The sequence below is a fragment of the Sodiomyces alcalophilus genome (assembly GCF_042370955.1).
Source record: "Sodiomyces alcalophilus JCM 7366 unplaced genomic scaffold ACRALscaffold_4, whole genome shotgun sequence".
Classification (NCBI taxonomy): Eukaryota; Fungi; Ascomycota; class Sordariomycetes; order Glomerellales; family Plectosphaerellaceae; genus Sodiomyces; species Sodiomyces alcalophilus.
In genome coordinates this window covers 3,631,708-3,658,591 of record NW_027263535.1, presented here as the reverse complement: position 1 = coordinate 3,658,591, position 26,884 = coordinate 3,631,708, and the positions used below count along the sequence as shown (strand labels likewise).

General features: G+C 41.0%; 2 protein-coding genes and 1 non-coding gene across 3 annotated transcripts; 1 reads left to right on the top strand and 2 right to left on the bottom strand.

Moving 5' to 3' along the window:
* Positions 1-4,095: 4,095 nt before the first annotated feature.
* On the bottom strand, positions 4,096-5,794 carry ACRALDRAFT_1042809 (uncharacterized protein). Its single transcript, XM_071015279.1, has 4 exons — positions 5,274-5,794; positions 5,113-5,213; positions 4,704-5,059; positions 4,096-4,652 (listed from the first exon to the last, which is right to left on the bottom strand). Exons 1-4 carry the CDS (start codon positions 5,628-5,630, stop codon positions 4,468-4,470), a joined length of 999 nt encoding a protein of 332 aa, XP_070875145.1. The 5' UTR covers positions 5,631-5,794; the 3' UTR covers positions 4,096-4,467.
* Positions 5,795-7,479: 1,685 nt separating this feature from the next.
* ACRALDRAFT_t168 lies at positions 7,480-7,554 on the top strand. Its single transcript has one exon. It is a non-coding gene; the product is annotated as a tRNA-Val (tRNA).
* A 2,548-nt stretch (positions 7,555-10,102) lies between these two features.
* On the bottom strand, positions 10,103-11,372 carry ACRALDRAFT_1063876 (uncharacterized protein). Its single transcript, XM_071016870.1, has one exon. It carries the CDS (start codon positions 11,221-11,223, stop codon positions 10,255-10,257), a length of 969 nt encoding a protein of 322 aa, XP_070875144.1. The 5' UTR covers positions 11,224-11,372; the 3' UTR covers positions 10,103-10,254.
* Positions 11,373-26,884: the final 15,512 nt, after the last annotated feature.

Below are 26,884 nucleotides of genomic sequence, written 5' to 3'. Positions count from 1 at the left end.
CCCGGCGCTAGTAGCCGGCTTAGACGTATCTAAGAATCCTTTTAGTAATCGTTTTCTCTTATTAACTAATAGTAACTAAAGTCTTTAGGTAAAGCGTTCGTTTATAATAGCGTAGTAGTTATAACCCGTATCTATAAGAGTATATATATATCTTTTATTTACTCGTATTAATATTAGGGCTAAGTCGCCGCTAGCTAGGTATTTAAACACCTCTTACTCCTGCTATAGGGCGGCTATCGGCTTTAATACCCGTTTTTATATTAAAGCTATTCTTTTCCTAACTTTTTATCGTCTAAACTATCTAAACTTATAATAATACCGCTATCTTTGGTCTAGACCTTCGCTACGCGGGCGCCCTTAGCCTTCAAGCCCTTATCCCGGGACTTATAGTTTATACGGATATATCCCTTCTTCCTATAACCCTAGCACTCCCGGTTATCGCGAGGTTAGTCTATAATCGTATCGGGCCGGACCTAATTAATCCCGCCTATTATAACGTCTTTATCGGCGTCAGTCTCTTAGTTCCGGGTTTTATTTAGTATATAAATATTCCGGCTAGTTAGGCGTAAACCTTCTAGCTTCTAGGTAATACTCTAGACCTTAATAACCTACCTTATATAATTATAGGGTAACTTTATAGTAACTAAGGCGCTACGTAGCTTCTAGCTTAAGGCTCCCTCTAGGAAAGTGATCTTCGCCGAGTCTACCTACTCGCTACTACCTACTTAGGCGATCTGGTTTTCGAATTTTAATAGGAACTATAAAAATGTTTACTCCTCGCGTTATCTAAGGGAATATAGCGTAAGGGCCGTGTAAGGCTATTCGTTCTAGTCCTTATATATACGGTCTAGGTAGGTAAGGAACGACTCTAGGTCGCGGGTACCTCCCGGCCCCTTAGTAACGTAAAAGGCTAACACCACTTACTAGGCACTCCCTTCTAAGTATAAGTTAATATAGTATTATATTTCGGCTTAGTTATTAAATAAGTGCTTATCTAATAGGAGCTTATCGCGTATCTACTATAACTAGGTAGCGTACTCCGTTCGTCTTTTACTAAACTTCGCGGGGTATAGCAGGGGCTTAGTGCGTAGTAGGCGTGGTTCGCTTAGTTCCTATAGGACTATAATCTAGGGGGGAGCAGAGGTCGCTAGGGTCGGAGGACCTACCACCGACTCGGTAAGCGTGTTTATAGGGGCTCCCTTTAAGGGGGGCGCGAGGTTAAGGGTAGGTTATTACGGGGCCTAGATATTCGCGAGACCGTTCGTAAATTATTAAAGTAGCTCTTATTATTAAGCTATTTATTCTTATAAGGGACTAAGCGTCGTATTAATAGCTTCGGTAATCCTTTTATCTATCTACTTAGCTAGCTTAGCGGGGTTTATAGCACCACCGCCGCCTAACGGCGCGTTCGTATCTGGCTCTATACTAATATAGCGTATAGGGTTCGCTAAATTCTAGCTATATAAGCGGCTGGTTATAGGTTAATCGCACTAAATAAGGCCGAATAATTATATTAGCTAGAATTAAGGAAAGGAAAGGAAAAGGTTTATAGAGAAATACAGGATTTACTAGGTTTATACGAATCCGCGGTAAGGGCAGCGCGAGGTCCGAGCGTCGGATCTACGTGCTGATTAGCGGTTCCGGCCTTATGCCGGAACTATACTTTCGAGGGGTCAACCCGTGACACCTTTACCCCTATATAAAAAGATATCCAGTTATAAACAATCTATAACTGCTAGGTTTTATAAAAGAATATACAAGTCTTACCCTTTATATACTCTATAAATAGAGTAATATATAGTGAATCTGGAGCTTAAAACGATTTATAAAACGGTTAATTACTATAGGTAATATTTAACTAAAGACTTCTTCTTAACTATAGCTAAGTATTTATAGTATTTGTAAAAGCGACTTTATAAAGGTATATAAAAGAAACGCAAGTAGCCTAGTTATATACTTATAGCTTATTTTTACTCGTTTAATCTCTGGTCTTGCTTTTACTTTGTCTTTTTTCCCTTATTTTATATTAATTATTCGTATCGATTATTCGCGGCTATAATAAAGGAGAAGGAACCTCTATCGGCCGGACAGAGATGCTAAGAGGCAACAGATAACCAGCAGAATCTCTATTAGTGGGAAAGAGATCTTAGTAGTTATAAAAAGGCGCGCTTAATTATAGTAGTAAATCTGAACGGATTTAACCTTTCTAGTACGAAAATAAGCTTTTTAATACTAAAGAGAGGGAAATCTCCAAGACAGTGAATATCCCCGGGAATAGGGGATGTTCTTAAAGGCAGGGAAAATCCTGGAAGGCCGTTAATTCTAGAAAATAACACGGAAATCTAAAAGGAATTCCAGAAAATCTAGGAAAACTCTTAGAAGAAGAGAAATAAAGTCGTAACGGGTTCTAGGAAGATCTAGGAAGGGTGGACTAGTCCTGGGAGGAGTTAGCGAGCCGTAGGAAGTCCCGAAAAGAGAGGCTATGTTCTAGGAAGTTCTAGGAAAGCCAGCGAGTTCCAGAAAGTTCTGAAAAGAGAGGCTAGGTCCTAGGAAGTTCTAGGAAAGCCAGTGAGTTCCGGGAATACCTGAAAAGAATATAGGAAAGAGGGAAACGTTTTCAGTTCTTCCTTTAACCTTAAAATCGTCGAGTAACTCTAGAAGAGTAGCTGGATGAGTAGCTGGAAGAGTAGCTAGAAGAGTAGCTAGAGGAGTCATTTAGCTTGAAAAGCAGGAAGCTTTCTGGGGAAACAATCATCTTCGAGACGAGATTCGAGACAGTAATATCGTCGAGAGGAGTGGAAGAATGGAGAGCTAGTCCGGGCTTATGACCTAGTAATAATTCGAGATAATCCAGGATATATTAGTTATCGTAGATAACTGCCGTATATATTAAGAATATAGTAACTGGCTTAGAAAAGAAGAAAGAGAGGAAGAGAGAGAGAAGAAGCAGATATATATACAAAAAAGAATAAGGAAGAGAAGGATACTATATAACGTAGTAGACTTAATATAAGCTTTCTACCTAACGTAATAGTTTACTATCACGTAGTAGACTGCGTTGTATTACGCAATAGAGTCTTATCTTCTCTTTTCGTATTTTATATTACTACCCTTTTATATTGATAATCAAGTTATAAGTACTTTATTAATATTATTAATATATATAGGTTAGTATATAGATATATATATCTTTATACTCCTAATTAATCTGCTTATTATAATATAATAATTATTAATAGTATATATTAATAATATATACTTAGCTTATGATATATATATATTATAAATATACTAGGTATCGCAAATATAATAGCTTAGTTAGTATTTAAGCTAATAACGTGGCGTGATAACTATCGCATAGGCTCTTAACGTAATAGTTAGTACCTAATCTTTTAGGGTCTTTTACTAGCCCCGGATCTAGGAAGAAATCCCAGAAGTTAGTCTTTTACTTATATATATTTATTATTATATAGGTGCTTTTATCACTAAACCGAGCTATAGAAATTCTATTGATTCCTTGATTCCTCGCTATAGGGGCTGTTATAGCATAAGCTATATATAGGCTATGCCTCGGCTAGAATATACTAATCAGAGCTAGATACCCGGAGACTAAAGACCGCGCTATATAGCCATACTAGTATAGCTGTATTTATATAACCTATTTAGTTATATAATATATCGTAGACTTTTAGTACTATATTAAAAAGGAATATCCCCTATAACCATAGGGTAAGTACTGCTTATATTAGTTATAACATTTGTCACTATCTATATAAGTAGTAATTATATGGTTCTACGAATTTAATAGTTATTCACTTAATTCTCCTCTCTTCTACTAGAATAGTCTACTACTTATAGCCTAATTTATTAAAGATATTTATTTTAAAACTGGGGACTCTTTATAGTTAGTCCTATAAATAGTATAATACTAGACTAATACTACCACTAATTAACTATTTTATAGCTTTAATACTAATATAATACTAATACTAACTTAATATTATATAATTTAGAAATCTCTAGCACTAACCTTATACTATATAGCTTAATTCTTATAGAAAAACGCTAAATAATTCCTTTTTAGAATAGTCTTAAATAAGTTATATAAGTTTATACGCTAGCTAATACTAACTATAAATAATTCTCCTATAGATCAGTGTAGGTGTACCCCAAGTCAGTAGCAATCATTAAGTACTTATTAACTAATCGAAGATATACGAAAACATCCGGAAGAAAATTCCAAAGAAGCTAACTCTTATACGCTACAAACATACTGTGTTACCAGCTTATGGCCTATTCAAGGGTGTTTGTTGCCGCCGCATGGATATCTTATCGGATCGCCGCGCAATAGTGAATATCCATATTCCATCCCCAAGATTTTAATAAACCAGAGAGCCGTGGTATATCCTATACGCGTTGAGACAGGCTCCCTAGCAGGTCTAGAGGCCCGTCCCATAACAGTCCCACCTACATAAATGGGGGCAGCGAGAAGGGATATCCCCCATTCTTGATGCGGAAGACACTTAGCAAGAGGCTGTGTATGACGAATAACGCACCAGCCCATGCTAGAACGGCGACTTGCTGCTGCTTGGGGTTCGCGATGCGGGGTACTTTAACAGCCAAGGAGATTGCACAGAAAGATAGAATGGCATCTAGAAAATAGTCAGCAGAAACAGCCGATCTTGCTTGGTAAAGACACATACAGAGAACTGCAACCACCTGGGTCTCTATGCCAAGCTGCGTCTGAAATCCCGCAGCAAAGTAGGTTACCCCACCACGGCCATTGCCTACGACATATGGGATCTTTCGGATTTGGTTGAACATATGCCCGCTGGTGAAGAGAAGAATCGCAATAAGACTCATGGCCGCCCACAGATTTCGGTTCTGTAATACGGGAAGAACGTAGGGGGTAGCGGTTATAAGACCTGTACAGAATCCCAGGGCAATGGCCACGCTTGACACCCATCGTATCCAGTTAATGGGTCGCTTCACTGGGGGATGCGGTCGACCTGGCAAGTGGCGACTGAGCCAGCTGTGAACTTGTTCGGCAACTTGCGGACTGCTGCAGTTAGCTTGAGTGTCGCCAGTTTATTTCAAGATGGTCAGACTGACCCGCTGGTAAAGTCATATCGGAGAGGTTCCAAAACAGCCACGGCGTGATTACCAGCCGTAGGTTGGTAGAGCAGGAGGACGGGCGCGGTTTGCAGACCAAGCTTGTAAACGCGTTAGCGGTGATTTTCAAGAAGAGAGTGTCAATTGACATGTCGACGTACGGACATGAATGTGTCTCGGCCGTCTGCAAAATCGAGAGTTGCGAAAATAGCACGAGATTCTCCCTCCTTATCGCCCTTGGTCCAACTCCCAGCCAAGACATCCCATTCAGGCTGGAATTCTGTACACAGTTTACAGCCGAACCGAGGATCCAGGGCGGTTAACAGAACCAGAACGGTGTAGTCGCGTGGCGCTAATGTTACGCTTTTGAAGGTGGCATCGTCTAGCTTCACAGGCGAGGAAGAGAGAGCTTTCGCGTGAAACTTCTGGAACCGATCCGCTGATGACTTTCTGGCCCATACCGGTGACTCTAAAGTCATAAGTAGAAAGGCGGCGAAAACGGAGGCAAGCCAGCGCATTGTGAGCCTGACGTTTGTTACCTGGATTGTAGGCGTCCGGCGAGTATCTTGATAACTGATCGAAGAGGAAATAGCAGTCGGAAGAGTGAGAACCACCTGTTACAATGGGCATAAGTGGGACTGGCGTCGCATGTTACAGTGAGTAAGCAAAAGTGATGAGTAGGTATCGAGATCGACGTTATTATAACCGTCCTCGCGATTATTAATGCTTTTAGAGATAATAGGAGACGGCGCTAATAGCGCGACCTCGGCCTGCGTATCCGTCTTCTTTTCCTTAAAGGCCTTAACGTCCTCTACCTTAATAGTTATAACTCATATAACGTTCTTAACTACCTATAAGAACCGGTTAAACCGGCATAGGCCTTCTACCCTTATAAAGGTTATTATTATGCTAGGAATAGGCGTAGCAATAATAGGATACGCCGTGATAGGTATAGGTCTACCTATTATAATATAAGAGTCCCTGCGGGGGGGGAGGGGGGGCGGTAATATATACCGATTAGCGAGGCTTACCGGCTCTTAAGTTAATAGGCGTTAAGATAGGCTTATCCTCCTATAAAGTGCTGAAAGCCTTTTTTAAGACCCTAGACGCCTTTTAAAAGGCCGAATAAGCCGCTATAAACGCCTTTATCGCCTTAGGACTATAAAAGTGGTTATCGATAACTACCGTCGCTGCCTCTAGGAGTACTACCGACGGACTAGTTATCCTAGGCGGAGGAGGAAGGCACTTATAACCGCCCTGTAAGTAGTTATACTATTTAGGATCGGCTATCCTTAGGCCGGGTCCTGATTAGTCGTGGTAGCGCCGCCTATCCTGGCCATTAATAACTACCTTTATATAAGCGTAGCAGAAGACTTTATAGGTTCCTTTAGGAGGATATTTTATAAGGCAGGATATTCCGACTATACCACTTAGATATTCCGACTATAGTTCCGGTAGGTCTACTTTTCCGACTAATTAACTTTTACGTCCTAGATAGACCCTATACACACACATAAAGTTATAATCGCTAATTTAACCCATTTAAGCCATCATCACGCGCAACCTTAATCTGCTTTAATTAATAACGCGATTACGCTTCTATCACTTATTTCCTTGCCTTAGAATAACAACAACAATAACAATAATAACAAGGCGATATCCGTGGGCGTGGGCGTGGAAAAGGTTATAAAAGAGGTTATATAAAAGGTTATGGAAGAGGTCGTGGAAGAGGTCGCGGAGCTATTTCTTCTACGATCGCCTTTAATCAAACGCTTATCCGTTAATTATAGCAGCAGCAACAATAATAATAACAGGAGCAGCAGCACACTATACAGGAGTAGGCTGGATATATAAGGATAAGTGGTAGGGAACTAGATTCTATAAAGACGCCCTAATTAGTGGTAAATAGATACGAGATAGAATCGCTATTCTTAATTAAGCAGTCAAAATCATTTTAGTTACTGCCTTTAATTAATCTAAGCGATTAAATTAATCTAAAGCGTTAAAAGGCGTTAAAAGGCGTTAGAGTGGTTTATAACCATAGCTATATCTATTATTCCGAAATAAGAAGAAAGTGGGCCTGTATCAGAACTATAGTCGGAATATCTAAATAGTATAGTCGGAATATCCTGCCTCTATTTTATTTTATAAACGCGCTTCGCGGGGCTTTTAACCACTACGGAAGCTTTGCCCGCGGAACGCTTACCCTTAGCCTTAGCGGCTCGGGCTAGATAGGCGCGGCGGTCTATAGCTAAGGTAGGAGTAGTAATCTCTTTACTAGCCGGGGCAGGAGTAAGTGCGTCCTTACTAGTATTATTATTATTTTTATTATTATTATTATTATTAGCCCCCTATATTATATATATAGCCTCTATAGTATAGTGGTGGTATACCTAGCACACGGTTAAGGTGACCGGGTCAGTTCGAATCCGGCTAGAGGCGCACGCAAAAGTGGAACCCCTTTTCCTTTTTTACGCTACTTAGATCCTATTCTAGGAGGCCCTTATCTGCCTTAGTATATACGATAAGGGTTACATAGGGGGCCCGTTAAACTCACCTTCCGCCCTGCTTCGCTAGTCGTTAATAGGTGCCACGGGAGAGTTAGTCGCCCCACCATAGAAAATAAGAAGATGGTATCGCGCTATCCCTAAGCGTATAGGTAAAATACGCGGCGTCTCTTCCACGATACAGAAGCAGCCTCTTACGCTATTATATAAGCGTTCTATATAGGTATATAGCCTGCGTTAACTCTATCTATAGCTATCTAAAGAGTAAGGGAAGCTTAGGAGCTTTAAACCCTATAAAGCGTATATATAAGTCGTCCGTAGTGGGCCCCCAGGGTTAGCCCTAGGGCATACAGAGGCGTATAAAACCAACCGAGATAATCACGCGCGCGCCGTTAATTAAGTATATAGTCGGCTTTAAAGCCGCTACGGGCAAAACCCTATCGGCTTCCTAGTATAGAAGCCCACGAGTTTCGTACTAGTAGCGAGTTAGTAACGGGGCCCCCGCGGTACCCGTATAAGGCAGTAATCCTAGAGGAGGAGAGTATAGGGGTTTTTATCTAAGTTATATACTAGTTCCTTAAGTCTTATACTACGGCTTTCCCCCCTATAGGTATCTAAGAAGGACCATATAATCAGAATTCTGACTCCTAGCTACTTAAGGTAGGATAAGGATAGCAGAGTAAGAGATAATAAATAAATAAATAAAAAATTATATATATAAGTTAGTAAACGTTACCCGAGGCTTATAAGAAGAATAAGATGATATATCTTAGGGGCCGGAGATAATTCTAAAAACTTAAATATCTTTTAAAGGAGAGATAAAAGTTTAGCGCGATAATACGATATATAAAGGAGTTATAGACAATAGAAAATATACTACGAATAGTAATAGATATTATTAAAAACGAGAAGAAAAAATAGATCTATAAAGGTAACGGCGAAGTTAGTATTATTAGTATAAGTAAGTTACATAGTTAGGGAAGGTACGCTATAAGGGCTCCTTATATAAAAGAAACGACCCTATAACCCGCCTACGAATAATAAGAATACTATTACACGGAACGTTAATTAATTACATAACTTTAAAGGCTCGCCCCGAGCGCTCTTTAACGAATAAAGAGGTTATTGAAGGTTAAAGAGCTGCTAGAGGTCGTTATTTAATTAATAAAGAGGCGTTATTTACTTAAATAATAACGCTTTATAAACCTATACCGAATATTAACGGCTTACCGAGGGGGGAGAGGCGTAATATTACGGGTTAACCCCGTGGAAATAATTTGGTAAAGCACCGGATCTTCCAACTTATCATAGAGTGTTCCTAGTAGGTCGCCGCGATATTATATTTAGGTTATAAGCACCTATAGAGTTTTCCCCTTTTCCTTCTTTTCTCCTTAGGTTTAGATAATTTAAGTATTCGGCCTTACTCTATAAATAACTTATAAGCAGCCGCTTATAATTTCCCATTTAACCTCCCAGGAGGAGCCAGTATTCTTCCGCTACGGCTATAAAACGGTCCGCTATAATTCCTTTAAGTAGTTTCCTGATTATAGTAAGGAGGGAAATCGGCCTTTAGCCTTTAGCTATCTTATAGTCACTTTATGGATAGCCCTCTTTTTAGATAATTATAATAATAATAGTATAGTAGTATCGCGGGAAGTAGCTTAGGGATAGGTAGGCTAAGAGGATCGTGGCTAGGATCTAGTATAGGGTCGGGCATATAGGGTCGGGCTATAGGCTTTTAGGAGGCCTACTAGGAAGCCGTCTAGGCCCGGGGCAGCCTATAGCTTAGTCCGGCAAAGGCGGCCCTGGATATCCGTGGCGGTAACGCTTCGGTCTATATCCTACCCGGAGGGGTACTCTCTCCTTAGGGGTCTAGGGTCTAAGTCCCTAGGGGGGGGAAAGAACTTAGCATATAGGATATCTACTTTCTTATTATAGGTGGTCGCTGGGTCGCCTTAATCTCGGCGTAGCGGTGGTATAGTAGGGGGCCCGGGTAGTTAGTATCCTTTAGTTCGGGCCTATCTTTAAAGCCTCTAAAGGCGTCCGTTATTCGCTTTGGTCGAGTAGAGGAGGTACCGCTAGTACTGCCTCTTTACTACCGTTATAGCCTTATCGCGGCGGAGCTTAGCTTACCTATACTCTTCCTACCTATTCCGTGACTTCCTCGCTATATATCGCCTATATAGCCTGCGTGCTTCTTAGGTCAGGGTTATTAACTTATCGGTCTACTATAGGCAGGGTGGGTAGCCGGGGGGCTGGTTCGGTATCTTAGTTTAGTTAATTATAGTATTATAAAATACCTATAGGTAGCTTTACCTAAGTAACTATAAAATAGTTTTTTCGTTAGGCGGTGTATTATATAGGCTAGACCGAAATAGGAATAGAAAGGGGGTTATTCCGTTTAGGACTAGATATAAGTTATCTCCTACTAGATTAAGGGCATAATTTTCTAGCAGATTATATCGTTCGATATAGTGAATTAAATCAACAGATTTATTGCCAATCTTAGGTACGCTGTTTATGCAACGAAACGTGAGTATTCGCGAGCTATGGGACTTAGAGTGAATAACTAATCACCTTAGGCCTTAGTTAAAGAGCGCTTTTTGTCTCCGGAGACATGCTTGCTACCCCTGTATTACTTTGAGTTCCTAATGTGTCCCAAGATCTGCCGGAGTCTGCCGAGAGCTATTATGCCCGGTCGGGTATTGCCTGTCTTTCTGAGCTCTTCAAGAGCTTCTTGGGCAAGTGGATCCAAGGCTCCCCATACCTCGCTGTTGTAGCTGGCGAGTACAATCTTCCACTTGTCCAGCCAGAGCTCGCTAGCCTCTTCTTCGGTACGGACGCCAAGGTGCTGGTAAATCCCATCGCTCCGACTCTGCATGAGAAAGTCGGGCTGAAAGTTGAGCAGACTGTCCCAGTCTGGTGTTATACGGGTTCTCCCTGTGGACTCCATAGGATCCGAACCAAAAAGGGCCCTTTTCAACTCCGACAATTCATGTGGGGGAACGGCAGTCGCATAGATATCGCAGTCTCCACCTGTATCCTCCGGGTCGGGTAATGCGAGCAACTCCGTAACTTGGGCTCCGTCGCGAGCCATTTGCCGTGCAAACTCAGAGCCAACAGAGGGCTTCTGGGTACCAGAGTGATTGGCATTCTGTGTCATTGTGGCCGTTGTTGAGTTAGCAGCGGACGGATGGACACAGGGCACTTCCCCCTGGAGCCCAAGAAAGCGGTCATACTGCCTGAGCCCTGCGGTGGAACCAATCGGCAGTGTCTCGCTGAATGCGGCTTCGTTGCCACGACTACCGCCGCTTCGGACGAGTGATGTCTCTCCCTTGTCTAGGGTGCTTAGGGGTGACGAGACATCAGTCATTTTGTTCGACGAGGAACTTTCTGCGGGGGCCGCCTGTCCCCTTGTAAGAGCTTCTGTATGGAGGAGTGTCGAAATCGAAGCCTGAACACGCGAGGTGAACGAAGACGAATCATCGCGATAGTCGTGATCTTGCTCTCTCGAGTACCGACCATGGGGGGATTCTGAGTCGACGGTAGTGCCCGACTGCTTCTCCTTTCCCTTGGCATTTTTGTTGGCTGGAGGATCGACCATTTCACAAACTGTTCCCACGCCTCCTTTTCACACTTCCATCGCAGCCTTCTAGCGTTGTATAGACACACAACACTGTTGGATGGCACGTAGAGTCGCAGGCCGTACAACTGAACAGAATGGATTATGGTCGCATTGTCACGTGACGAAAGGTGCAACATAAAGAACGGAGTACAGTCTGTACGCCCCCTGTTTGGTATTGACTGTCCACTCAATCCATTTTGGGAAGGTTACGCGACCGAGTGCTTAAGCAGGATCTTGGCCGTATATACTGTGTACCTGTACCTTATAATAAGCCTTAATCTGTATAGCTAAAACCAGATATCTTAAGCCACTAAGGCCCTATTCGATAATTCCGCCTAGTTAGCGATTTTACCGCCTAACTTTAATATAAGATATATCTATAGCTATTAGAATACTAATAATATACGAAGTGTTATTTATATAGAGAGTACTAGTCTACAATATTAAATATATAGATAAAAGAGGCGGAAAAGCACTATAATATATCTAATAAAAGTACCGCTATATTCGGAGCAGTATATAACGTGGCTCGTCGAATATAACCTATTAGGCTTATTAGGCTTTTTAGAGTTTTTAGGCATAGATGCCTAATATACCCCCCTAGAGCTATAGGATTAATCTATTAGATGCCGGACCTCCGGTACCTAAGTACCGGATAGTAACGAGTTATAATAGGGTTCTAGACCGGGGCGGATTATAGATAACCACGGAGTATCTAGTCCGGGACCTGACTCGACGCTGGCTATAATATAGTCGGCACCGGGACACGAGTCGAGTTATCGCTATAAGCTAATAGATAGTGATTAATCGGGCAGAATAGACTTAATCGGGGACTCTTATACTAGACTAAAGCTAGCTAGTATATGTATAAGAAAGGATAGATAGCCGCCCTTAGGATAAAGAGGCTAGCGATTAATTTAACTCTTTAGCACCCCCTACCTTTTAACTTAAGTATAATTACGTCCTAACCACTAAGTGTCTTTATCCTGATTATCTTTTTACTCTTCGTGATTACCCACTTAATATATTAATCGCTCTTCCCCTCTAAGGGCGTAAGAACTATTAAGAAGTTAAGATAAGATAGCTAACCTAATTAATGATTAATAGATATTTAACCCCGCTAAGTAGTCGGAATAAGCCTAGCCAGATACTGGTTCGCTTATACCTACTACTAAGGCACCGCTAGGTTGGGAGTAAGGACCTACGCCTATAACGGAACCTAGTATACCTGAACTTTAATAGGAACCTAACCCTGTTTAAGCTAATTATAGACTACCTATAGAAGGGTGTCTGATTATTATTTATTTAACGCCTACCCCTTCGATATCCTCGGGCCCTCTAGCCTATAAGCCGCTTCCCCCTAGGCCCCCTTATAAGTAGGTCCCGAAGGAGTAGCCGATATATTAGTAACTAAAAGAACGCCTACGCTACCTAGAATAAGACAGGGAGCGTAGACTTAAGCGCTAGCTAGAGCTTAAGGAACTGGCTATATATTAACTCGGTCTTAATTAAGACTAGTAATAGGATTTAGGCGGTACGGTAATTAAACGTTTTATTAGCGGATAAGCGGTTCCGGTCCCTATTAATTAGTAAACGACTATAAGAGGTCCCGGTATCTAGACTAATTAGACTAAAGTTAACTACCCTTTTCCGAAATAGGACGGGATATCCTAGGCTAAGTACCGGACCTTTATCTAGGAGATAAAGGAATAGTTTATAATTAACCCCTATAGCTTTTTAACTAACGCTACTAAGAACTATTTTATTATCTCCTGCTTACCCTATTATCTTAAGGAACGTTAGTAGAATAAAGTCCGCTATAAGTATAACGGTTAGTCCGCGCGGGTCTCGTGGCTAGTACTCAAGGCCTGGCTTGGCTAATAGGTGGATAACCGGGATACCCGCCTCCGGGAGGTCGTTATTTAGATTATATCCGAGCAGGACTCCTCCTAAAAATATAACGAGACTTTCTAATAATTTATCCGGAAATAAGAGATACTAGAGTCCGAACTACTAAAGGAACTGCCCGAGTTCTAGCGTATTTAGATAGTCCTGACTAGAGTCCACCTAGTAACCCGTGACTATATTATCGCTTAGGGAGTTCCACGGGTATATAAAAAGCTTACCCCCTTATACCGAAAAGCGGAGGCCTTAATATAACCTTTAAAGAGCCGCTTTAGGGGTAGGCTATAGTTATAATATAGCTAGTATAACCAGCGTAACGATTAAGGTAATCTATAAGGATACCGGGATTAGGCGGCGGCTCTAGCTACTTAGGCCTAGACTATAGGCTAGTCCTAGAGTTCTTCCGACCTAGCACCTAGATAAGGCGAGCTATCTCCTTTTTCCTCTTATCCACCTATTAAGAATATTACTTACTATAACTGCTAATAGCGAGGCCACTATACGAGTACCTATAATAACCCTCGCGTTAAGCCGCAGAACCTAAGGCAGAATCCGAATAATTAGCCTATAGCCGGGATAAGGCTAGCACTAGGCCGTGTTATAGTTAAGGACTGATAGGAACCTTCCCCGCCTAAGGACGGAAAGGCCCTTATTAATCCCGTAAAGGCCTATATTAGTATCTATAAAGGCGGGGGTTAGGTTAGAACTCTAGCGCGTCTAGATAGCGGCGCTAACGGTAATATAGTAGATCGGTCCCTTATAGGCCTAGACTGGGTCGTGATAGGACCCCGACTATAAGTAGAATAGTTATTTAACGGCGTGATAATAATAACCTATAGAATAGTATCCAGAATTATTAAGATAAAAGACTATTAGGGCCGTATAAAGATCTAATAGGACGAGTTCTATATTATAGACCTTAACCCGTCCAGCCCTAAGATTATCCTAGGTCTGCCCTGGCTAGGATAAGTTAACCCTAACGTTAATTAGGCCTAAAAGACTTAGACTTACTCTATTATAAGAGGTGACCTGGAACTCGTTATATCCCGAAGAAATATAAGAAAGGTAAGGGAAGATCTATAGTAGGTATTAATACTAAAGTTACCTAAAAAAGCCTCCTTTCGGTTAGGCTGGATAAGCCTATAACAGGATCTAGATAAGGCCGAAACGGAACTATTAGATAAAGAACCGGATAAAGATTATCCTGAGGCTCCTTTTACCCTACCCGACTAATATAAGGACTTTACTAATATATTTAACGTCGAGGACGCGGGCCGACTCCCGGCTTACTAATACTAGGACTATAGTATTAATATAAAGGAGGGGAAAACACTACTCTTTAGGCCTATCTACCCTCTAGTAATATAAGAACTTAAAGTACTCTGATAATATATTAAGGATATACTCGTAAAGGGTTAGATTAGACTATTAAATAGTCTGGCAAGAGCTCCTATCCTATTTATCCCGAAGAAGGAGGGAAAGCTACGGCTCTGCGTTAACTACCGCGGGGCTTAATAAGGTAACGGTTAAGGATCGCACTCCACTCCTACTAATTTATAAGATCCTGGATAGGCTATCTGCCGCTAAATACTATACTAAGCTAGACCTAAAGGATACCTACTACCGGCTCCGTATCCGGGGGGGAGACGAATAGAAAACGGCTTTCCGGATAAAGTATAGGTATTTCGAATACCTTATAATACTATTCGGACTCATGAACGCCCCGGCGAGTTTCTAATAATATATTAACTAGGCCCTATCCGGTCTCGTGGATACTATCTATATTATATACCTTAACGATATTTTAATTTATAGTCGGGACCTAGATAACCACCGGGTATATATACGTTAGGTCCTATAATAACTCCGTGACTAGTCGCTCTTTACTAATCCCGAGAAATATAAGTTTAAGACCCGTAAAGTCGAATTCCTTAGATTTATCTATAGTCCTAAGGGAGTCTATATAAACCCTGTACGTGTTAAAGCTATCCGCGATTAGGAGGAGCCTAATACTATTAAGAAGATTTAAGTTTTTACCGGCTTTACCGGGTTCTATAGGAGATTTATTAAGAACTACTTAAAGGTGGCCGTACCGTTAATAGATCTAACTAAGGAGGGAAACCCCAGGATTATCGTTTTCGGCCTAGAGGCTAAGGCAGTATTTACTAAGATAAAAAGGCTTTTCGTAGAGGCACCCGTCCTTTAGCACTTTAACCCTATATTACCTATACGTATTAAGCCTAATATATCGGCGTTTATAATCGGCGTAGTTATTAGCTAACTTAAGGATAGAATATAGCGTCCTATCGTATTTATATCCCGGAAACTATATAAACGCGAACTTAATTATAGTATAGCCGATTCGGAGCTAATAATAATTATTAAATTATTCAGTACCTAAAGGCACTATATAGCTTATAGCCAGACTCCTATATTAGTCCTTACTAATTACCTAAATCACCGATACTTAATAGATAAGCTAAAGTTAAAGGCGTAGTATATATATTAGGAGGCAGGATATTCCGACTATACTATTTGGATATTCCGACTATAGTTCTGATATAGGCCCACTTTCTTTCTATTTCGGAATAACAGACACAGCTACAGTCGCAAACCACTCTAACGCCTTTTAACGCCTTTTAACGCTCTTTAACGCCTTTTAACGCTTTAAATCAATTTAATCGCTTAGATTAATTAAAGGTAGTAACTGAAATGATTTTTTTGACTGCTTAATTAAAGCCGATCGTAGAAGAAATAGCTCCGCGACCTCCGCTAGCAATAACAGCTCCACGACCTCTTCCACGACCTCTTCCACGACCTCTTCCACGACCTCTTCCACGACCTCTTCCACGACCTCTTCCACGACCTCTTCCACGCCCATGCCCACGCCCACGGATATCACCTTATTATTATCGTTCTTATTATTATTATTATTCTAAGGTAAGGTAGTAGAAGCGTAATCGCGTTATTAATTAAAGCAGATTAAGGTTGCGCGTGATAATGGCTTAATAGGTTGAATTAGCGATCGTAACTTTGTGTGTGTGTGTGTGTGTGTGGTCTAGGACGTAAAAGTTAATTAGTCGAAAAAGTGGATCCACCGGAACTATAGTCGGAATATCCAAGTGGTATAGTCGGAATATCCTGCCTCTATATTAGCTCGAGGAGATCGTAGCCTATGATTTCGAAATTAAGCACCGGCTAGGCTTATTAAACCTAGCTAATAGCCTCTCGCGGAAGCCGTAGTATGCCCCGAATAATTCCGAAGTTACCTCCGAATATACTAAGGCTATAAAAGCGTTTTTAAGAAAGTTTATTCTAGGATTAATTACCCTAGGAGCGGTTACTAATCCTGACTCGCTTATATTATATAAAGAAATTATCGAGGCTTAGGCCGAAGACCCGTTTTATATAAACTAGTAAGAAGCTAATAATAACCGGTAAAGGGCTAGCCCCTAGTCCCGAGATAAATAAGGTATCCTACGTTTTTAAGGAAAGGTTTTTATACCCGACTATTCCGGGTTACGTAGGAAGGTTCTATAAGTGTTCTACGATAATCTAATAGCTAGTTACCACGGGATTAAGAGAATAGTCCGACGGATCTCTGGTTATTACTTTTAGAATTATATATCTAAGGATATCCAGGAGTTTATCCCTACCTGTTTAGTATACTAGCGTACTATATCTAGGTATTATAAGCTATATAGCGAGCTAGTAAGTCTTCCTATTCCCGAACGCCTATTTTTAGAGATTTTAATTAATTTTATTACCGGTCTACCGCCTATAACGGGGGCAGGCCGTAAAAAGGATATAATTTTAGTTATAGTCTGCCGTTTAACTAAGTACGTAATATATATTCCGATTAGTAGTGGCTTAACGGTACCCGGACTTATAGACACGTTATGGATATATATCTTCCGCCGGTTCGGTTTCCTAGATAGTATTATTTTAGGGGTGAGGATATTCCGACTGGGGCAATTGGATATTCCGACTGGGGTCCTACTGATAACGCCTAACGCCAGCTATAATAACTTCCTTTTATGCCTAGATACTTATAGACACGTACATAATTAATTAAGCGTACTTAGTATCGTCGCTACGATGAATTGAGTGTATCGTGGCTACGATTAATTAAGTGTATCGTCGGTATCGTCGCTACGATCGATTAAGTGTATCGTCGGTATCGTCGCTATGATCGATTAAGTGTATCGTCGCTACGATCGATTAAGTGTATCGTCGGTATCGTCGCTATGATCGATTGAGTGTATCGTCGGTATCGTCGCTGCGGTCATTTTACGCGGATATCTTATAGTATATGGAAGTATCTGGGTATAATCGGAATAAGCGGGCGGGTATTACCGGCTGTTAACATAGGACCCTAGTCGGAATATCCGATTGCCCTAGTCGGAATATCCTCACCCTATTTTAGATAGGGGGGCCCTTTTTTTATTAGTTATTTTTAGGTAGCTCTTTATCGTTACCTAAGCATAGATCGCCGCCTATCTACTACGTGGTATCCGTAAATAAACGGATAAACGGAACGATAAAACCAGAATTTAGAATACTATTTATAATCTTATTATATATTATAGTAAGATAACTAGGTAGATAAGTTAGGACTCGCTAAGTTTACCTATAATACTATATAGTCTTTAGCTATAAAGATAACCCCCGCAGAGGCATTAATAGGTTATAACCCGAGGGGGCCCGATAAAGTAAAGTTATACTAAGCTAGCAAAGTCCGCTCCGTAAAGGAGGACCGGCGCGCCGCCTAACTTATAGCTAATTATAAGACTATGGCTAAACTAATTCGGAGGGCTTAGGCGATATACGAATATTATTATAATTAGGGACGCACGGCTTAACGGTTTAAGATTAGTGACTATATCCTGCTCTCCACAAAGAACTTAAAGTAACGCCGGCTATCGTATAAGCTAAGCAATAAGTATATTAGACCCTATAAGATCACAGGGGTAGTGGGTAGCCACGGACTAGCCTATAGGTTAGAACTACCCGCTAGTATAAAGATATATAACGTATTCCCTATTTTATTACTTAAGCTATAGAGGTCTCGTGACGGATTATTACCCGAACTATAGGAGGTCGCGGTCGAACTATAAGAAGACGACGAGTATAAGGTAGAAGCTATTATAGCCTACCGGTACTAGGGAAAACGACGTGAATATCTTATTAAGTGGGCAGGATAGGGCTATAAAGATAATACCTAGGAACCTATAAGGAATATACCAGCGGAACTAATCGATGGATATTTTATATACGTTCTAGCGACGATTATAGTATAGCGGGGACTAGATCGGGACGATATAATAGTAGAGTAAGGATACACGGAGTGCCTTAAAAGGACTTTTTATTAAAAAAAAAAAGAAATAAAATTCCCTTTTTTTTTTAAAAAAAAAAGAGGAGGATTAGTCGGCGGTAAGGCCGGCGAGACTTAGCTATAGGTTATCGTCGAGTTCTTATACCGTCGTATTAGCGGGAGGGGGAGGAGGAGGAGGAGGAGTCGGGGTGGTAAGCGAGGGGGTATCTTTACTCTTATTTTCGTTATTATTATTAATCGTGGTATTATCCTTAACTAGAATAAGGGTAGCCTTTTTCTTAGCCTTACCCTTTTTCTAGGTAGATAACGGTCCCGGGGTAGGCGTACTATAAATACCGTTACCGGCGCCTAGGTTAGGGAGCACTGCCCCGATATTATTATTTATAATAGGACCGGTAACTAATCCTATAACGGTAATACCGCCCTAAACCCCTAGGACCTTCTTTAGCAGATCTAGGATCTCTTTCTAGGCCTTTAGGGAGGCCGATATTTCCTTTAACGAGGCCGCGACCCGCTCCAGGGTATCTTATTTAGTAGCGGTAATCTCTTTATTATCGCGCCGCTTAGCCCGCGCGCCCTTACCGGAACCACGGGTAGTCTTGGCCTTATACTTACCGAGGCTAACCTTTAAGATTTACTAAGCTTAGAGCGTAGCTTCTTATTATAGCTATTAGTATATAGTTAAGCCCGGGATAAGGTATACTTATAATATAGGCTTAGTTAAACCCGCCGGGCTATACCTTATCGGCCTTTAGGATATTCTATAAAATCTTAGCGGTAGCCTTACCCGTTATCGGTAACTAGGATATAGTTAGTATATAATGGACCATGGAGCGGTCTATAGCGGAGGGAGTATAAGCCTATATCGAGGCACAAATAACTGCTATTAGCCTAATAATAGTGGTATTTCGCCGATTTCTTTATCAGGTATATAAGTAAGGAGTTAAATAGAGGCTACTAATAAAACACGTACTAGCACTATAATGGCACGATTTATATAAGATAGTGCTTATATCCTTTAAATCTAAGTCGGCTAGGTAGCCGGCGTATCGTAAGTATAGGGTATAAAGGCCCTTACCCTTGCCTATATCGATAAGCTTAGCTATACCGGGTATAGCGGCGTTAGCGGCCGGGGTATTAGCGGCGGCGGCCTTTTTCTAACGTTTACTAGGAGTCTTAGCTATACTATTACCGCTAGTAGCGGCGCGTTTCTTATTACTCTTATAAGCTATAGTAAATAAACGACGCTATGACGGTGGTTAGCCTATGCTCTGACTACGCGTTAAAGATATAGGAGGAACTTATAATAATACGAAATAACGATAGCTATAATAAGAAAATAAGAGTAGAACGGAAAGATTAAAGTTAGTAATAAGATATACCGTAGGATTAACGGGAAGATTAAATTTATATAAAGCTATTATCGGCTAGTCTTAACTTTATTACGGAGTAGCATGGGATCACTTATAAGGCTAGATATCTGATTTAACGAACTTAATTAGAATAGGGTAAAGAGAGGAAAATAATAAGAATAGGATTATAGGAAAGTCGGAATAGAATATCTATGAGGTTAGGTAGAACTAGTCTTTAGTTTTACTTATATAGAAGGAATAATAAAGGTAACCCTATAAATAGAAGGAACGACTACCCTGGTATTCTAATAAAGGTAGTCACGGGCTAGCCTTATTAAAAGGACTTAGGATAATAAAATAGTCGGTAAAGGATTATATTACGACTAGAATAGGGTTATTATAAAGGATAATATTCCGGAATTAGTAATCTAAGGGAGGAACGTAATAGGCAGATTAGGCTAGAGTTATAATAGAATTATTAAGTGTATCGGGGGTAGAAAGGATATAGAGGAATACTGGGTCGGAGGAAGATATAGTGATATTAGATTAGTATTAAGGTTTCTAAGACGGAAACTATAAAGACGGGGCGCCCTATTAGGTGCCGGACCTCCGGTACCTAAGTACCGGATAATAACGAGTCACGATAGAGTTCTAGACCGAGGCGGATTACGGATAACCACAGAGTATCTAGTCCGGGACCTAACTCGATGCTAGCTATAATATAGTCGGTACCGGGACACGAGTCAAGTTATCGCTATAAGCTAATAGATAGTGATCGATTAGACAGAATAGACTTAATCGGGGACTCTTATACTAGACTAAAGTTAGCTAGTATATATATAAGAAAGGATAGATAGCCGCCCTTAGGATAAGGAGGCTAGCGATTAATTTAACTCTTTAGCACCCCCTACCTTTTAACTTAAGTATGATTATATCCTAACTACTAAGTGTCTTTATCCTGATTATCTCTTTACTCTTCGCGATCACCTACTTAATATAATCCTTATGGTTCTAATCGAATTAAAGCTTAAAAACAATATAGAAATCTAGGGTTTTTAAGCCTAGGTAGTAATCTAAAGGTTAACGGCTTATTACACAGCACGTGTCTTATTATAATATTAAAATAGTAGTTAAACTAACCCTAAAAAAGGTGACAATTAGTATATAATTATATTTAATCTAATGATCGCGTTTATCGCGATCGGAATTTAATCTAAACCACTGTTAAGTCGATAGTAGTCGGTTTAAACCGCTGTTAAGGCAGTAGTGATTAATCCGATTAAGCTAAGCCGGCAGGGCTCTTTTCTATCCTAAGTATCTTAATAAACGTAGCGTGCTTTTATAGCGGTAACGCCTTCGTTATCCTATTGCTGACTATGTTAGTAGTAGCGATCTAATTTATTTTAATTACGCCTTGTTAAACGATATGCCGGATCTATAGGGCATAGATATTAAGATGTTTTAATTTCGACGTTACCCATAGGCGAGGGCTTTCTATATCACGGGTATAATTTATCGAAGTCAGGGATAGCTTAAATAGGAGGGGATAATGTGTCTTAATAGTCACGAAGTGGATTAGATAGGGTATAGTGTTCGGCGATAGGCGGTCGAGTCAGCTCCGGGACTAGTACTATTCGGGCCGGTCTAGTATAGTATAATAGGGAGGACCACCGGCGGATAGATCGTGGTCCTAGGAATGCTTTTAAGGGGATTCTATAAGGTTCCCGGGGAAGAAGCTCTAGTTATCTATAAAAGGGATATATAAAGCTGAACTCCTAACTTAGAGGCTTAGCGAATAATTTACCTCTTAATTCGACTTATTAGTTTATATTACCTTTTTAATTATTTTATAACGTCTTTTTACTCTTTATATAAAAACCCCTTAATATATTATTCGCTGAACCGTTCTAATAGGTATAACGACCGTTAAGAGTTATAAGTACAATTCACCTCTGCTAATTAGTTAATAAATAACTATGCCTCCTTATACGCGCTTTAGTATTATTCCCCCCGAAGATAAAGATTATAAATCGGTTTATAAGCACACGCTATCTCCTAGTCCTAGAAGCGACACCACCGCGCCTCTGCCTAGTAAATAGGAGACTATTATCCCGTAGGGCCCTCTAGAGCTATAGCCAGAACCGTCTCTAGCACCTTAGCGTAAGCCTTTTATAGTCCCTTAGCGCGAGATACCCGTAGTCTAATCGTTTAACACTATAAAGCTATAACCCGATCTTTAGCCGAATATACGTTATAATATTAAGGAGCTAGAGAATTATCCTACGGATTAACTGCTTCCCGAGGTGCTAGACTTCCTCCTAAGCTATTATAAGGAACGCAGAGAGCGAGAGCATAAGTTAAAGCGTTTAGAAGCTATCCGTCGCGGCGAAGACCCAGACGCTACCTGTCAGGGACATTCTATTTAAGGGAATCGGATAGGACTTAGAGGCGTTAAGGAATGCGTTAAGAACCCGGAACCGGCCCTAAGCTTAACCCTAGGGATATTTAGGACCGAGTTATGTTTTAGGATTATTAAGCTGGCCTAAGACCTATAGTCTTAGAGCCTTAGGTTATTATATACCGATCCTAAGGAGGATAGTCACTAGTCCTTAAGTAGGGTATCTCCTGTTAAGTCCTGAGTTAAAAGGGCTTAACGAGTAATCTTATAATTATCCCCCCCCTAAAAGTTAGCTTTATAACCTATTCTTATTATAGTCTTAACGACTCTCTTCACTCCTTATATAAGACCTATAATATTTTATTTATTCTAACCGTTTACGGGTATAATAACTATTAAGAGTTCGAAAGACTAGTTATTTTTTAAATCCTACTACTACCCCTAACTAGTACCTAAGATACCCCCTAAGCGCACCGCCCCTATTTATACCCAGGATACTTCCCCCGCTATTAAAAGAGCCGAAGCCGGGCTATTAAGCGCCGATTATAAGTAATCCCTTACGCCCGAGTCATAGGATAAAGATAGTAACCCCGAATTTAAGATTCGCGGATAAGCTAACCCGGACACTTATAATCCTATAATAGGACCACTACTCGACTAAGGGACCCCCTAAGTTATCCGAATAGGACCCTAATTCGATATTACAGACCTTAAGAGCCGCCCCCCCGGCACTTTATTATTAGCGGAACTCGATTTCCTAATTAAGCACTATAAGGACCGCTAAGCCTATAAAAAAAAGGAGAAGCGCCTCCTTACCCTTTAATAAGGGAAGGACCCCGATAGCTCCGAGTATATCCCCCGGGGGGACTCCTATAAAAGCTAGTATAAGGTCTTATAGAAGCTCCCCGAATAGGACGGGCAGTCCTATAACCAGTTCTAGACGTTTATTAAAAAAATCGAGGAGCGCTTTATACTTAATAAGGTTAAGCCGTCTAAAGTAAAGAAAATCTATATTACCTCCACCCTACTACTAAAAATTATAAAATCCCGATAGCGAGCCTATTATAGGCGTGTCTATAGGAAAACTAAAGGTGCTACCTAGGAGGACCTTAAGACCTTTCTAACCGAGTAATTAATTAATAATAAAACCCGTAAAATATCTATAACTAAGAAGCTATTCTTAGACTAGACTATATAGAAACCTAATTAGACTTATACTAAGTTTATCGATAGGCTAGACTTATTATTTAATAAGGTATCCCTACCCTTCCCTAATAAGTGGCGTATATAGTTAATCTTAATAAAGCTTAATAAGCCGCTATATAACTAGATTATAGCCGCCGGTATCCCTATTAATAGTAAGGCGCTAGGTATTATAGCCCGATAAGTAAAGATTACTCTTTTATATAAGAATAAAGAAAAGACACCCCGGAATAATCGCCTAAGGCAGCCCCGCGGCGAGAAGCGTGGACGTAATAGGGCCCCTAATACGGCCTATACTATAAATATTCGGCCCTTTATACCTCCCTAAGGTTTCGTCGAATTAATCGAAGTAAATAATATAAAAGCCCCCGGGCCTCCTAAAAGGCGTAATAATAGCAGCGTTATATACTTTAGCTATAATAAAAAGGGTTACTGCTAGAATAAATACCCGAAAGAACCCTCTAAGTTAGGTTAGTTATTAGGATACTCTAATAGTTAAAACCCGAATAACCTACCAGTTAATATAAGGCACCCTGTTATTAGATGGGCCTAGGCCTAGGAAGGGCCGCCGTCTTAGCCGTTCTTTACTAGTAAGGGCATAATTAAGGCGAAGTTAGAGTTATAGTTAAGCGGCGGATAAGGCCGCCGGAGCGCTAAGCTTAATAGAGATACCGAGGTTAACTTAATCGACTAAAAAGCCCTACCTCCTAACCACGGTCCCCTAGGACCACCGAAGCGACTTAGATAGGTTATCCCTAGAGTTAACGTATAGTCTATCGGGTCCTTTAAGATATATATTAAAGTCACGGATAGTTAGGACCGGACCCGGATATACCCGATTAAGTTCGAGGTGCTAAATATAGGCCTAGATAGGTCCTAAGCTATCCTCGGTATACCCTGCTTAATAGAATATAACCCTATTACCCTTTTCCGGTCCGGTAAATAGATATATCGACTTTAGCGAGAGGACCTTTAAGGCGTCCCGGGTTAAAGAGAGTTAAAGAAGGCGAAGGAGTGCATATAGCTTATTATCCGCCTTATAAAGTCCGGTGTCCCCCGTATCGGCTAAGTTATCGGTATAAAGTGGAACGCTACCGAGGAAGAAGAGGATATATTACCTAATAGTCCTTTAATCCCTATTATCTAATTAGACCCGTTATAACCTATACCCCCTATACCCCCTAACCCGACCTAACTAAATAAAGGGATCCTGGAATATCTTAATCCCGGGCCGTATTAAGAGTTACTAGATAAGGACGAGTTAGGGAACGTTATCCCCGAGTATTATCGGGAGTTTTTAGATATTTTCGATATTATAAAAGCCGGTTATCTACCCGCCTACCAGCGTTAGGATCACGTAATTAAAATAAAGGAAGGTAAGTCACCCCTATTCGGCCCTATTTACCCCCTAGCTAAGTAAGAACTGGCCGTCTTATAAGAATATATTAAGGAGGCTATAGCTAAAGGGTAGATTCGACTATAAATAAGCTTTACGGGCGCCCTAATCCTGTTTATACTAAAAAAGGGGGGGTAGCTACGTCTATATATAGACTATTAAGATCTTAATAAGGTTACCCGTAACGACTATACCCCGCTCCCCCTAATATATAAGATCCTTAACCGCCTCGCGTCCTCTACGGTTTATACTAAGTTAGATCTTAAGGACGCCTATTATCGGTTAAGAATTCGAGAAGGGGACGAGTAAAAAACGGCTTTTAAAACTAAGTACGGACACTTTAAGTACTTAGTAATACCCTTTAGTCTATATAATACCCCCGCTAGTTTCTAGCGTTCTATTAATAACGCCTTAAAGGGTCTCGTTAACACTATCTACGTTATATATCTAGACGATATCCTAATCAATAGTAAGGACCTTAGTACCTATCGCGTATACGTTAAGGAGATCCTTATACGCCTAAAGGAGTGGTGCCTATTCGTAAACCCTTAGAAATACGTGTTCGAGACGTAAGAGGTCGAGTTTTTAGGCTTTATATATAGCCTTAATAGGGTTTTTATAGACCCGAAGAGGGTTAAGGCTATTAAGGATTAGGAGGAACTCACTTCCGTTAAGAAGATTTAGGTCTTCCTGGGTTTTACCGGTTTTTACTAATATTTTATCGAAGGCTACTCTAAGGTCGCTACCCCTTTTACGGACCTATTTTTTTTTTTTTTTTTTTTTTATTCATTACGCGCATGCAGCCCTAGAGCTATGGCGCGGCGGGCTATAGCGCTAGGCGCTATAGTCCTAAAAGACAGCTAAGTACAGTGCTATATAGCAGTAAATCAGTAAATAACAAAGGAAATCCTCCGTATTAATCTGCTTAATACCCTGTTCTTTACGCTAAAGTCAGGAAAACTAAACTAGGAAAATCAGACCGTAGAATCCATAGTAATTTGCCCTTTAAACCACTCTGCCGTAGCTATCTTAGTAGCTAAAAGAAAGGCCTGTAAGCCCTGTAATCCTTTTTTAGTACTAAATAGCAGCGGTAGAGTTAGCGGTAGGCCTGCTAGGGCTTCCCGCAGGGCGTCTCTTTCTGCCCTATAAATAGGGCACTATAAGATTAGATACGCTATATCCTGTACCGGGGAGCCCGGGCAGGAACAGCGGTCTATAGAGCAGTTTTGGGCCCGTTTTTGGTAGGGTCTTAGGTAGCCGAATCCGGTTTTTAACTGGATATAGGCTGATTAGAGCCACTATGGGCCCTATAAATACAGGGGCTTTCGAGAGAAGCGGAGGTTATCCTGAACTAGGCGTCTATATAGGCGGCCTAGCCGGACTGTTTTACCCCTTTTTTCGGCCTCTTCTTTAGCAGCCTAAAGGGATTTCCAGTCAGCTATCGTAGCTGCGTTTACCCTGTGTTTTAGGTGACTAAGGGTAACTAGCTTAATAGATTTAGTGGCTTTCCCCGGGTTAAAAGCCCGTTTAGCTACCTTATCTGCTAGTTCGTTGCCCTCTATCCCTATATAAGCCGGGACCTACTAGATAAAGACCGAGGTGCCTTATTATTTAAGGCGGGAGATATGGTTTTTAGTAGTTATAGCCTACTACGAGGGGCCCTGAAGCTTCTGAATAGCCGCCTATGAATCGCTAAAAATATAGCACTCTAGGGGCCTAGAAGACTGTTATAGGGCAGTCTCTAGGGCCTGAACTATAGCGTATAGTTTAGCGTCGGCGACTTTAGCAGAGGGGCCTAGGTTAATTCCTAGGGCTTTATAGGGCCTATTAACGGGTAACCACTATATAACAGCGGCCGCCGCCTGCTTAGGCGTTATAGGGCCCGGGTAGCCTATAGGGTGGCCTATGGGGTGGCCTTAGGAGCCGTCGGTGTAGAAAACAGATGCCCAGCTACTAAGAGACTGGATTTCCGCTAGGGCTTCGAGGTGGGCTGTTTTAGGGTCGGTGGGATCTTTTATAGAGGGCTACGGCGCTATAGGGCCGGAAAATAA

Coding starts and splice junctions, on each gene's coding strand:
- ACRALDRAFT_1042809 (XM_071015279.1), bottom strand. CDS start 5,630: ATGCGCTGGCTTGCCTCCGTTTTCGCCGCCTTTCTACTTATGACTTTA. Junction 5,214..5,273: donor GCCGAGACACATTCATGTCC/GTACGTCGACAT, acceptor CGCGTTTACAAG/CTTGGTCTGCAAACCGCGCC. Junction 4,653..4,703: donor CCAGGTGGTTGCAGTTCTCT/GTATGTGTCTTT, acceptor ACTATTTTCTAG/ATGCCATTCTATCTTTCTGT.
- ACRALDRAFT_1063876 (XM_071016870.1), bottom strand. CDS start 11,223: ATGGTCGATCCTCCAGCCAACAAAAATGCCAAGGGAAAGGAGAAGCAG.